At 34.7% G+C, this 14,883-nt stretch overlaps 1 protein-coding gene across 8 annotated transcripts in view; it reads right to left on the reverse strand.

The window, feature by feature from the left end:
• Positions 1-14,883, reverse strand: part of SNRK (SNF related kinase) — a 47,847-nt gene that overhangs the window by 11,229 nt on the left and 21,735 nt on the right. For 7 of the 8 annotated variants that reach the window (XM_081283952.1, XM_081283950.1, XM_081283955.1 and 4 more), the window contains one exon: positions 840-981. In XM_081283952.1, coding sequence (XP_081140078.1) covers positions 840-981 — 142 coding nt within the window. Of the gene's footprint in view, positions 1-839; positions 982-10,724; positions 10,973-14,883 lie in introns of those variants that run through there. The other variant, XM_081283954.1, reaches the window with a different exon arrangement.

Raw genomic sequence — 14,883 nt, forward strand, 5'->3', positions numbered from 1 at the left:
AAGGTCTAAGAAAATGATAGGAGTATGAGAGAGGAACAGATAAGGAGGACAGAGTGAAAATATCTAACATATATCTAATCAGAGTTCTAGAAGGAAATGAGAAAATGGAAAAGAAACTGCATTTGAGAAGATACTAGCTAAGAATTTTCCAAATTTACAGAAGGACACAAGTCATGAACCAGGAAGTCCAACATATCCTAAGCACAATAAGTAGAAGATCTGAAAACAGTCTGAAAGGAAAGACAAAACACATACACAGAGACAACAGTAAGATAACTGACTTTTCAACAAGAACAATGGATGTCAGAAAATATAAGAACATATTCAGTGAGCTGAGTAAATTGGTGAGAGGAATATGTGAATAAAATTATGGGACATACTATGCAGATCCTGAAATAGTGTGCTGATTGATCTCTTCTGAAAATAAGATGCCCTAACTATTCTCTGGAACTTAAAACAACTACAACAATTCCGATTGGTCTTGCTTTTTGTGGCTGCAGAAAAACGTTGCTTTCATGGCAAGTCTTCACTTTGAGTGAAGTGAAGAAACTGCCACTTCTGTAGACTAAAGAGACATATAATGGATTTCTTGAAAATAAACATTTAAGGAATATATGAGTACATTTTGTAATCTAATATTGGATTTCAAATCAAATTCTGGAGCTAACCCTCCCCCTAAAAAGTCTCAACAAAGGAAAAAAATATGGTCAAAAATTAAAATAAACCTAGATACTGCAGCCATCTCATAATTTCTTGACATTTTAATGACATTAGATAAAATTCCTTGTTTTAACATTAGTTCTTAATATTTCCACATACTTTTTTTTTTTTTTACTTACTCTTTACATTCTTTAGACACATGGGATGGTACTGTGTATTTGCAATCCATGATCATTGTCAATGTTTCACTGTCATTGGCCTCTTGAAATGGTGGTTGCCCACATACCAACATGAAAAGGATCACTCCCAGACTCCATATATCTACAAATCAAAAACATATTTTTAAATATTGGACTAGTTAGAAAACCAAAAACACTAAGAAGAGTAAAAGTAGACTAACAATATTATTTCATTTTGAGCAGTCAAAAGCATTTATATCTCAAAGTAAAAATAACTAGGAAAGAAAACTTATGCCTAAATAGGGCCAGGAAGGTATGTATCTTCTTCACTGAATTCTCTTAAGGTCCTAATCAAGTGCCAGTACATAGTGAATGGTCAATAAATGTTCAATGAAGAGATGAATTAATTTTTGTTACTAACAAGAATATCTACTGGGAAATATCTATCTAGCTTTTAGATCAAAGGACAAACACACTGCCTTTTCCCTTTACAATGTACGCCAGAGCTAAAACTAAGACATTAGTATCTGAAACCTGAAAAGGATTTTACCTAGGGTCACATTATCTCAATTGTTCTTTACCTCAATCCTAGTGAAGTAATTAAGTCATTCAACTCATCTTCACTTTATGGAGATTAAAGCTCAGAGACAAGCAAAATATGGCTATTGAGGAGGAAAGACTGCGTCACTAGATGGCAGAACTAGGACCCAAGGTTTAAGCAACCAAAAGGCACACTTCAGCTTTACAACAGTGGGAGCCACTCAATGCAGCCACTCAATGAAACTATTAAAACACTAGAAAATGAAGTTTCCCATCATTGAAAATATTCAGCTAAGGCTGGGCAAACTTCTAGTAGTCAGCATAAGGATTCCTACTGCAATGATAAGGCTGGACTAGCTGATGTTGGAGGACCCTCCCCAAACAAGCATTAGGATGATACCTACAACAAATCACTTCCTACCTCTGGCCATTAAAAAGAAACAAACCTATCAAAGAGATAGAAAAAAAAATGTGTATTATTTTTTAGATGAAAATGTATGTTTTTTTGATAGAAAGGATTTAGGAAGGAGTTCACAAATTCATTCATTCCAGAAAATAAAATATAGACACAATAATATAAACATCCACATAACAAAAAAACTAATCCAAGATTTCTAGAAAGGCTTAAAAGAGAATCGTGGGGCAGGCCACATGACCTTTGTCATCACATTTGTTAACACTTAACTACTGCTTACAAGTAAGTGAAAACACTCAAAATAATGTAGGCTCCCTACTAAGTGCATTAAAATTTATTAATAAAATCTCTACCTTGGTTCAAACTGAACAAAGAAAGTAACAAAGGTAGGAACCAAAAAGTTATGCACAATCTGATATTTTAAACATACAATTTAAATTTTAGTAATGATGCTCTAATGGATATTAGTGAAAGAGATGAAAAAAATATTTTAAAATTAAAACATTAATATAAATGAGGATGAAAGAGACCTATGGATCTCTCAGTCCAAACTCTTGGCTCTGTAGGGTTCCTAGGATGTCTGTGTGGCACTGCTCGTAGGATGTATGAATTATCTGACCTACTGCCTCAGGGCAGCAAGCTGGCTCAGGAGTCTAGCCCACTCACTGACTGACATTTCTCAGTCTTAACCTTGGAATTCAGAGAAACATACCCTTTCAAAATCAAACAATCTGAATAATGACAGTTGGTCACAGTTATTCTTTTAATAGCCAGTGAAAACCCAATTCTAAAAGAACCTTATTGATATACTTAAAGGAAATTTTGTTGCTGTTTCACTTAAATTCTTTTTGTACAACTTGAACCTTCTTTTTGTGGTACCTGCCCCAAATCTCAAGCCACCACTGTGAACAAGTGGCAATTATAATTATTTTCCTTTATTGCATGCTGTCCCTCATTTTACAAAACAATTATGTTCTAGAAATTGACTATAATGTAACTCTTATCTTTCCACTGATGATCCATTTCACAGAATGGAAATTTATTAAGTTTTTGTTTATAATATATAAACTTTGCTATCTCCCCCCTTTCCATCAAAGAAAGGACTTTAAATGATTTATAACAAAAATGTAAAAACATTAAAAACCTGGGCAGTTAAAATGAAAACTCTTCTTTCTTCTATTGTTCAAATGCCAAAAACCTTTAATGCTACTTCTATCATCAGACCTAACCACTAATACATATGTATTTGATATGTAATAAATCCATCTTTCCATAAAAATCCTACAAAACAACAACTTATATGAGTTTATTTATATTATTTCCTCTACCATTTCATACTATAACTGTGGATAAATGAGTCTTACTCTTTACTTTTTATGATAAACTGGAGTTGATATCTGAAGTTGTAATTATACAAAACTGATGTTCTAAAAATATAATGAATAATATAACTATCAACTAGCAATTACACAAAATCCTTATTTGATTAAAGAAAACTTTTTCTGTTAAATTTTAACCTAACAAGCAACAAAAAGTCCAACAATTTAGAAATATTCTCTTTGCTCAAGAAAATTAACACCCACTGCTGGTTATAAAGCGACACATAATTAGAAGAGCGTAAAGAAAAGCAAAAAAGCGTGCGCGTGGACACGTACGCGCGCGCACACACACACACAATTTCCACTGTTTCCCATTAAAGTTCAAATAATTTTTGAACATAGAAATGCTTAAAAGTTGAGAAATTTAGAAATAAAATTCTATATCAAATTCTTTAATACGTTGCTAGATAACATAATTTGATGCACTTAAGGTAGAAAAAGAGTATAACAAAAGAGGACAAAGACTTAGAATGGGCATATGACTTCCTCACTGAGCATGATTATTCAGAAAAAAAAAAAAAACCCTGTATATATTACCAGATATATATAGACTTTTTTGTCACTATCCTTTAAATAATTCAGTATAAGAACTATTTACACAGCAATTTTATTGTATTAGAAATGATTAGTAATCTAAAGATGATTTAAAGCATACAAAGAGGATGTGCACCTTATATGCAAATCAAACACCATCTTACATAAGGGAACTGGGCATCTTTGGACTTGGTATGAAGGGTCCCCTGGAACCAATTCTCTGTGTATATGGAGGGATAAGTACATTTATTTTCTATACTTATTTCTCTTTCTTTCTCTCTCTTTTTTTTTGGGGGGGGGTGTATTAGAATGATTTTACTTTTTTCATCCCAAAGGACAAAGGAAAAAGATAAAAACAGGTCACTAAACAAACACAGTAATATGATATTAATCAAATTATTTAAGAATGTATCCCTATCTTTAATATAGGAATACTAATAGTAATCTACTTCCTCATCAAGCTGTGATGGGTATTAAGATAGAATCCATGCTAAATATTCTACACAGAGAAAAGATTCAGAGGTAGCTATGTCTGTCCCATCCTTATTCCCAGGCACAGAGATGAAAGAGATACCTTTGCTCTTATAAGACTTTACTGAGGGAAACAGACAACAAAAGCAAATTTAAGAAGACACAAAGCCAAAATGGGGAAGAAAACTAAAGATAGGAGGCAGAGACAGGGAAAGGCTTCTTTAGGAGCGTGGGTCCCCAGGACTAGCCATTTGGTTACAGGCCACTAAGAATACCATCAGGAAAGCCTATCTGTTACATTCCCCCATAATAGGAGAGGGAGGTGGTACTTGCCTTAATAAAATTCACTTTAGTGGATATTTTAGACTACTCTCTTCCTTACAAAGCTTACTAATAAAACTACAAATTCCCAAGGTGTAGATGATAGCCTCAGGTTAAAATGCTAGACTGCAAGGGCCCCATCAAAACTATAAATGGGTGTTGGGGTGGGAGCCTAGAACATGGATTAGGGCCATTTATTTTCAAAGAATATTGGTGGAATTTTCTATACATAGGTTAACTAACATCAGCCATCTGAACAATCTAACTTAATGTTGATATCATTATCTGGAACACATATTTTGATTTCAGACCCAGCTATACATATACACTTGTGCTGAATAAAGATGAAAAAAAAAAAGAAAATATCACATAAGCATAAGTGGTTTGGTTAAAAAAATCTTGCAACTCATGGAAATGTGGGAAGGAGTGGAAAGATAATGAAGTCTTTGACAGTACTAAGCTGATCTCCACCTAGCTGGAATTAAGATCACAAAATGAGTGAAGTCTCATCTGCAAATACTTGGAATATTTATTTATCACAATTCAATTAAATTATGCTATTTCTAGGGTTGGGGTGTAGTTTATACTAAAAAGTTCATTTTAAGCAGGCTAAAAAAAAGATCAAAATGAAAAAAAAAACAAAAAGGACATGCTAATCATTTAGTTGAGAAAAAGTAAATGAAGGGGGTATCATGACTACTGAGAGAGTTTCTTAAAAAAAAATTCTAAAGTGAATTATTTACACAGAAAAAGCTGAGGAATTCGAAAGCACTAAAAATGGGAAGACAGAAGAAAGGTTTTAAGTAGAAACCTTTTTTCTTCTAGATTTATCAGTATAGCCACAAGTCAGATGAAACAAGGGCACCTTTTATATTCAACACCACTTATTAGCTGCTAAGATTTGTGCAATCATTTTTCACTTCCAACTGTGTTCACTAGCAACTGACATATGACCCAATACTAAAGTAAAAGGCAGTGCTTTCTTAGAATAGCAAATACTATGTCAGAAGTATATAGGTTCCAAGAGCCTAAAAGAAAAGCTAGGACTTTTATTTTCTTGTGTTGATATTCAGAAACCTAATCACCCATGTTTTATCAATCTGAATTTCTACTTACACAGTAAGAGCTACTGATCTGCATCCAAAATCACCCAGAGCTCTGATTACTAAAGGTTCTTTCTTGCTCCAAACAAGAGCAGCTTTTAACCCTAAGGAAAATGACCAGAGAACATTCTGAAAATGAACAAAGTGTTAAGAGTGAAGCAGAAGAGAAATGAAGAATTTGAATAAGTCTTTTAGACATGCTTTAGGATATCCTTGTTATCCTGGGTCCATCAATACTCTAATTAGAAGCAAGTTTTTTTTATTATTTAACAGAGAAACATTCTTTCCCTTAACAACAAAAGAAATGGGAATGAATGCCATAATCCCAAACCTACTTTAAAACACTCCTTTTAGATTCATCAAAATGTCCCTTGGTGATTTCCAAAATCAATGCTGCTCAAACTAAGCTTATCCACTTTGCCCCACGTGGTATGTTCCCATCTGTGCTCTAGTTTGGTCAATGGTACTTTCACACACCCAATCTAAACTTAGGAGACATCAAAGATCCCTCATTCATAGGTCCCGTGGCTTCCAAGTCAAGGAGATACTGTCAATTCTACCATGTGCTGAAAATCCTCAAAGGCTTCCACCAGTGGTCCTCATCTTCCCTGAGGTCGCCTCATACTGCCCACCAACCTGGAGAACAGAGCCAACTAATATTTTCAGCATCATCACAATGAGCTATTATTACAGGTTTTCTTGTATTTTCTTCCACTGCCCTGAGATCCTTGAATGTAGAAAATGTCCCCTGCACCTAGCTAGAGCCTGCTCAATAGAAGTCTAATGAATGGAATGAACTCAAAACTAAAGAGAAAGCAGTTTTGCAAATATTGTTTGGGTGGGGTTCCCCACGGGGCAGTTGAAGCAGAGTTTTAGGGTACAGGGGCAGGTAGTGGTTATTTCTATCCTGCAAAAAATAAAACTATGAGGGAAAGGAGACTAAGAAACGCTCAGAGCAGACTGCAGAGGGTAATCATTGAAGACAAACTGCAGTTTGTTTTAGTTAGCTATTTTAGGACTTGTACAAACTTGTTTTTTCAAGTCAAGGAAAACAGAGAAAAGTTCAAGAAGTCAAAGGGTTATCAATCACACACTGTGGGACTGTGCATGTTCACACAAATCCAAACCAGATGAGCAGCAGACACCCTTCCAACTCAGCATAGCTTCATAAATCACTTTACAAACCTGATTTTTGTAACAGTCAGGATGTGAACTTTACAAATGCAGAGGGAAAGATAAGCCAGGCTAAAACATCCTCACTGGGTGATCTCGTTCAGCATGGCCTAATGAAAGCATGCATGCTTGGGGAAAGCCTTCAGAGGGACCTGAGTTCAAATTCTGTAATCAAGCCAGCCATGATGGCGCACACCTGTAATCCCAGCAGCACGGGAGGCTGAGACAGGAGGATCATGAGTTCAAAGCCAGCCTCAGCAAAAGCAAGGCGTTAAGCAACTCAGTGAGACCCTGTCTCTAAATAAAATACAAAATAGGGCTGGGGATATGACTCAGTGGATGGGTGCCCCTGAGTTCAATTCCCAGTACAAAAAAAAAAAAGTCTGTAATCATTGATTAGTTGTGTATTCTTGGTAAGTAACCCAGATTCCATATGCCTTAGTTCGCTCTTCTGTAAAACAACATAACATGTACAATTGCAGAGCCTCCAGGGACCAATAGGTACAGGAGCAGGACCAACAGGGAAAATAAAGAGGGCTTTAAACTTTGTACTCAATATATTTCTGTTATTTGAATTACAATAATGCTCATTTATATATACATAAAAAGTAATTAAAAATTAGCTGTGTTTAACAGAACATTATGATATGATATTTTTAAGGGAATAAGTGGAAACTTCTTTAGAGGAATCAAAGTGATAGAAAAATGCACAGACAAATTCTCCACCCGCAGAGATAGTGATTCTGAGTCTGTGATCTGGGTAACTTGATTCTGCAAGGCTCCCTTCAGAAATTCATAGACCAATTTCTTTATAGCATGAATAGCTACAGTGAGAATTATTTAACTTTTAAAATTTAGCATGAATAATTGCTTTAAGAGTTAAGAAAGTTTAAAACTCAAATATTAAAGTCACTAATGTATAAAATGTGATAAAAGAAAAAAAAAGGGTAATAAGAGCCCACAGAGTATATAATAAAATGGATAAACCACAATGACTGACAATTTCTTGTGCTATCTTGGTACTGCAGTGTCTAGGGAGTAAATCTGTGTTCATGAAGCCAGGGAAGGTGTCATCCATCACCCTCTAGTTCTATTTCCCTGCTCAGGCCAGATCTGTGTGCTATTAAGGTGAAGGTGACACTAAAGCCAGAGCCACCACATGGGCAGCCACCATGGGCACATTCCCAGACAAAGCCAGTCTGGATGTTCTGGCTGCCTTGAAATTTCCACCCAACCAGAACAACCCCTGGAGGTAGTTCTTAATACCTCAATGAAGAATTAGTTACAAATTCATACCTTTCCCAAATTAGATCTTTTTAAGAATACTCTCTGAAATCTAGGTATCTCCTTTTATAAGCTCAAGGGGAAAAATCTTTAACATTCCCCCCTCCCCAATTCTACTGTAACACTCATCACAGAATCTATAATGTTCATATATTAGAAGTGTTTTTAAAATGTGGAAATGAGGACCATGAGCATGGCAACATACAGTAGTTTCTTATGAGGAGGTTCCCTGTTTTTATCATTTGGAAGTTGAAAGACTCAAGAGTGGCATTACTGGTGACATACAGTGACTAAATGTAGTTTTGAGCAGTGATTTCATATTTCCCAACAGGATTAAGACAAATACAATGCAATTTTATGAGTCTAACTTTGAACTACAAAGCAGAAATGTTTAAATTTAGGATAAATTTAGACCAATTCTGTATTGTCAGTCAAGTGCAACTAATGTAATATACAGTTAGCACTTTATAAATCTGAAATCTGCACTCAATACTTTTGTTTTATAACTAGTAGAGTATTTTGATGTTTTCTTAAATTGAGTTAAAAACACCAAGTCTGTTGCATAAGATGAAGATGTGCAAACATAAGAATGGACAAGCCAGGGCTGGGAGTATGGCTCAGTGGTGGAGCGCCTGCCTAGCATGTATAAGGCCCTGGGTTGGATCTTTAGCATCACATGAAAATAAATGAATAAAGAAAGATATTGCATCCAACTATAACTAAAAAATAAATTAAAAAAAAAGAATGGACAAGCCATTAAAATATCAGTTAACAGAAATCATTTGTATAAGCAACCTCTGCTAAGATTAGGTTCTTTGAAGGGCACAAAATGTTTAACGAAACAAAGTTTTCTGAGTGTTGGGGATACAAAGTAAAATGAGGTATGTCTTTTAACAACAGAGCATTACTCTAGACTCCTTAAAATGTTTACATTTTGGGGGAGACTTTTTAACATCCTCATTTGAGTATACAGAGAAACAAATTTTAAAATAATAAATCTGACTTAACAAGATTCAAAATTCAAATATTAGTTACTGAAATGTTTGTTTTGGTCAGATCTCCAACTATTATAACTTAATTAGACACATGGTTCAAAAACACATATTTTCCTATATTTAAAAAAATCAGTATGCCTTTCTAGGAATTACAATAAACACACAACCTGGTTATAACTTCCAGATTGTTCCTTCATACTAAAACTTAAGCTTGAAAGTTCTCTCAAATATAACTACTCAGTTCCTGTTACTAAAATTAACATTTACTTTTTTCAGATTATGAAAGCACATTTAATGCCAGTAGAATTCCATCCATTGGCAGCCTGTGGGAGGACCCCACACTCACAAACACCATGGATAATCCTTAATATTAGCCTACTATATATGTGAAGATATAAAGACTTATTTTAATTTATACTACCCTGATAATTTTTTTACAAAGTTAAGGTATAACTCACATATACTAAAACTTGCCATTTTTAGTGTGCATTTCTGTAAGTTCTAACAAATGAATTCATGAAAGTACCCTCACAATCAAGACATAAAACAGTTATATCACCCCCAAAAGTTCATTTTGCCTCCATGTAGTCAGACTCTGTCCCTAGTGCAGGTCCTGACAACCATGGGTGTGTTTTATGTCCCTTTAAGTTTTGCTTTCAAATGGAGTCATACAGTACATACTTCACCATCTGGTTTTTTTCACTAGAGCATTTGAGACACATCCCTGTTGTTACATGCATCAATAGTTTTTGTTATTGCTGAGTGGTATTCCATTGCACAGATGATCTTCTACTTATCTCAGTTCAGGTCAATTATGAATAAAGCCACTAAAAGCATTCATGTACAGGTTTTTATACTAACATATTTTCATTTCTCTTAGGAAATTACCTAGGAGTGGGTTCGCTGGGTAAGTATTTACTTATCTTTATAAGAAGGTGACAAATTACTTTTCAAAGAGGCTGTATACTTTTACATTCCTAACAGAAACATGAGTTATACTTGCTCCATTCAGGACTTCATCATTTTTGGTATTGTCAGTTTTTTAAACTGTTAGCCATTCTAATGGGTATGGTTTTAATTTGCATTTCTTAATAACTAATGGTGCTTATTTGCCATTTTATATCTTTGGTGAATTGTCTGTAATAATTTCTGGCATTTTCAAACTGGGTTACTTTTAATTTATTGCTGAGTTTTCAGAGTTTTTTTATATATTCTGAAAACAAGTTCTTTGTCAGTTATATGATTTGCAAGTATTTTCTCCCAGTCTTTTTAATAGTATCTTCCAAGGAACAGAAATAAATCCAAATGATTTTTTAGAAAGTCATACCGAACATACCAAACACACCAAACACCTACAGGTTATTAGACCTGTTTGATTTTAAAAAATAAAAAGAATACTGTGCAGCCCAAGGACTTGATAGTCCTTTTGGAAACACCCTGGTTTATACACATTACTTGAATTTTCCATTACAATCTCCTACCCAAGTAACAGCTAGGAAATTTAAAATATAATAAGAAAAATGAAAGAGCTAAAATATAAAACAAAAATGAGCGTACTCAAAGGCACAAAAGAACATTATTCTATATATATTGTATGCTCCAAAGCTTACTTCAAAACTACTTGTGCTCATTTTTTTTTTTTGGTAGTTGTGGGCCCATTTTTTACTCACCCATATAAACTCAGAAGACCAGATCCAAAAAGGGGGTTCACAGTAGTCAATAAATACCTGTGGAACTAAAGTAAAATGTGTTTGCCTGCATCTCTCTGAAGATAGTTTTCATTAGATTCTCTTAAGAGCCTAGAAATCACCGAATATACATATGGAAAGGCCAGGGAAAAGAGTTACCAAGAAGAGCAACAACTACACTTTGTAAAATAATTTCAAAGAATGTAAATTTTCATTTCTTTAGTTCATCTTGGTAATTTTTATTTGCTAAACACACACTAAGTTTGTCATGTTTACCAGGCAATGAGACAGATAAAACAGAAACACACAGTCCCCTCTCTCAAGGACCTTACTTACTATTGAGCAAGGGCGACAAGTGAGCCATCTGGAGTGAGGCAGGATTGGCAAGGCCCCATCCAATTCCAAAGAGAAAGGGCGATCAGGGCATGTGTGCTCAAACATCATGCTCTTTTTTTAGCCATCCACAATCTTTTTTTTTTTTAACCCAACAAACTAGTGTGCCTTCGTTGTGCATTGCTATGTCCCAGGCACTAGGATTTAGATCTGTTGAGTGTGCCTGACTGTACCAAGTCTTATGTATTTTCCTATTCATCAGACGTGGTGACACAAATGCTGAGGTTCTATAATTTTTGCCTTGAGTTTCAGAATTCAAAATACTTCTAAATTAAAATTTTTAAAATTTAGGCACTGTTTTACACTATACTGGATGTAATTTTTAAATACATACTTTTAAGGTTAATAAATAAATTAAAAATGGATGATCAATGCTTTCCAAAGGTAAAATAAATTATATTCCAAAAATTATACAGAAAGATGAGAATAAGGAAAGATAGTAAAGGCACATGTTTAGAATCAGAGAAACACCAACTCCATACCTGTTCTTTCTCTACCAAAGTCAATGTTAACATGTGAGGACATGACTGACATATGCTACAGCCCTCAAAGAAAACAAGCACTGTATGTTGCCAATGACTATGGAGATATTTCTCAAGCATCCATTCCCGGAGTCAGGTCCATCTGAGGATCATACCTGCAACTTCCTGATGGTCTCCCAAGAACTATCAGTAACTAGTCTTGCCAGGCCAAGAGCACAACAGAGTGTTCAAGCACAGCAGCCTGCATGGAACAGATGACCCTTTCTCCCATAATTCTTACAAACACTGAAATCGTCTCACTTCAGCATCTGGAATTCAGTCTGTCCAACAAAATGTATTATGAAAAACAGGATCCCAAATTGTGTTCAAGTATTGTGTTTAAGTTTGTTCTGACCACTAATTTTCTGTTTTGCAAACTGGCTTTTCTTCTTCAAAAGAAGGAAAAAACTTCTAAAAAAAGCCCAAGTGGATTTAATATTTTCAACTCCTCAAATGACCTAAAATAAATAAGTGAATTCAATTTCTGTATGGATTTCTGTATTAAAATAGCAAGTGTTCTCAGTGATTTGAAAAGCTCTTCTGAAGTTCTAAGAGACTAACCAGTCATCAAATAAATACTTGGACTTTCATTTTTTTTATCTAACTTTTTTTGGAAAAAGAAAAAAATCTGTACTTTAGAAGTAGCCTTTTTCTTAAATATAAATAACCTAATGATCTAAAACTTGAATACAACTAAAAACAACATGTGAAGAAGACACATGAGCAAAGGTCCCAGGCCCTTCCTCCCAGTTTTCTCACAGCAGCCAATGTATCAGAAATTCCCCTGAGAACAAATTTCCAAAGAAGAGAACACCTCACATTCTCTTTCTTCCACACTGAGAGGCAGGAAGGAAAATGAGGCCATGGCCTAACATTAAATATCCCTCTGGGACTGCAGCCACAGCAATTAGAAGCACAAAGCATTCTGGGATCTCTCCAAAAGAGGAAGCAGTATGACAGTAATATCAGATGAAATGAAGACTGATTTTTGTTATGCTAAATACTTTACATGTATTCACTCATCGAATGCCCTCAACAACCCAAAGGCAGGCACTATTACTATGTATTGGAGATAACAGAAACAAAAAAGTGAGAAAGAGGGGAAGAAGAATAGGTAGTGCTGGTGCCCTACACCTTTGGAGACCAGCAGATACCTCTCTGAGGGGGTGACATGACAGCAAGAGAATCTGGGGTAACTTTGGGCTAGCTGAAAGGGCCCTTCAGCAAGACTGGGCCTGGAGTGTGACTATCAGCAAGGAGACAGTGTGGGTGGAGCAAAGGAAGCAAGGGGGAAAAGCAGTGAGAGGGGAAGTCAGAGAAGAAATGGAGAAGCAGATCTTGAGTGTTACACAGGTCACTTGTGGGGAGTGTAGTTTTAATTCTGACTGAAAGGGAAAGTCTTTAAGGAATTCTGAGCAGAAGAGGGACATGACCACCAGTCTTAAATTTTACAAGGAAGAGGTAAACACATTTCCTTATGAATGAGTGGCTATCTCAAACTGCCACATCAGTTTATCTCCCCCCACCCACTGGGACACTTTCCTCCTAGGCATTGAATAATATATTTTTTCTTAAACTTTTCATTTTGAAATAATTATAGAGTCACAGGAGTTGACAAAACCCACAAATGTATTGGGAGGTGCCATGTATTCTTCACCCAGTTTCCCCCAATGATAACATTTTGTTTTAATTATAGTACAAATCAAAACCAGGAAAGTGACATTGGTACAATCTGCAGAGCTTATTTAGATTTCATCATTTTATATGCACTAGTTGCATGTGCATGTGTGTACATAGTTCCTATGCCATTTTATCACATATAGATTTGTGTGACTACCATCAGATACAAAATCCTATTATACAATTCCTTCATGCTAGCCTTTTACAGCCATATCACCTACCACCATCACTAACCCTTGGGAACCACTAATTTATTCATCTTTACAATTTTTCTACTTCAAAAGATTTATATAAATGGAATTGTGTAGTATGTACCCTCTGAGACGAGCTTTTTATCACTCAGCATAATTCTCTTGAGATCCATTTAAGATGTGTCAATAGTTTGTTGCTTTGTATTGCTATGTATTATTCTATGGTATGGTTCTATCTAGCATAACCATTCACCTACTGACCAACATATGGGTTGTTTCCAGCTTATGGCTATTAAAATAAAGTTTCTACAAACATCATGTATAGGTTTTTTTAGGTGAACATAGGTATTCATTTCTCTGGAATAAACACCCAAGAATGCACCTGCAGGGCTGCATGCTACATGTATATTTAGTTTTACAAGAAACTATCATTTTCTCAATTGGCTCTATTAGTGATTCCTCTTTATTATTATTATTATTTTTCAAAATTATTTTAAAGCTCTCCTAGGTCCTTTCCTTTTCCATACACATTTAAGAACAATGTCTGAATCTTTGTGTCTACAAAAAACTTTGCAGGGTTTTTGACAGGAACTATGTTAAACCTATAAAATAATTTGGAAAGGCATAACATCTGCACTACATTTATCTTCCAATTGGTAAACATGGTATGTCTCTCCATTTATTTAGGTCTTTTCTTCCTTTAACATTTCATAATTTTCAGCATAACTTTTTTTGTTAGATGTGTTTTGACACATGCATACTTAGATATTTAATTTTCTTTGACCTGACTGAAAATAATACTGTTTTAAATCTTGATCTCTGCATGTTGTTCATTGTTGGTATTACAGAAATGTGACTGATTTTTCTATGATTTTGCCAAATTTACTTATTAGTTCAGAATTTTTTCCTGTAGATTTATTGAGATTTTGTATGTAGAGAACCATGTCATGTAAGTACAGTTTTCTTTCTTTTTAATCTGTATGCTATTTTTTTTAACTATGTCAAGAGTAGTACTTATCCATCCTTTTTTCTCTTAAAGGAAAATATTTAGCCTTTCACCATTAAGTGTGATGTTAGCAATAGGCTTTTTTGGTTGTTGTTGATGCTCTTTATGACATTGAGGGTGCTCCTAATTCCTAGTTTACTAAGAGTAGGTAAAGAGTAATATTTTAATGTGGGGCAAAGCAGATTTATGAAAAGAGCTCTAGTTTTTGCATACTAATATGCACAAGAATACAGTTCATGACAGGATAATCTCCATTAAATGCTGAACCACTAATACAAGATATGTTGTAGAATATATAGGTTTATTTTCTAAAAAACTACTATATTTAACTTAAATCCAAATCTTTACAT

This window comes from Spermophilus citellus, assembly GCF_964194105.1.
Source record: "Spermophilus citellus genome assembly, chromosome: 3".
NCBI lineage: Eukaryota > Metazoa > Chordata > Mammalia > Rodentia > Sciuridae > Spermophilus > Spermophilus citellus.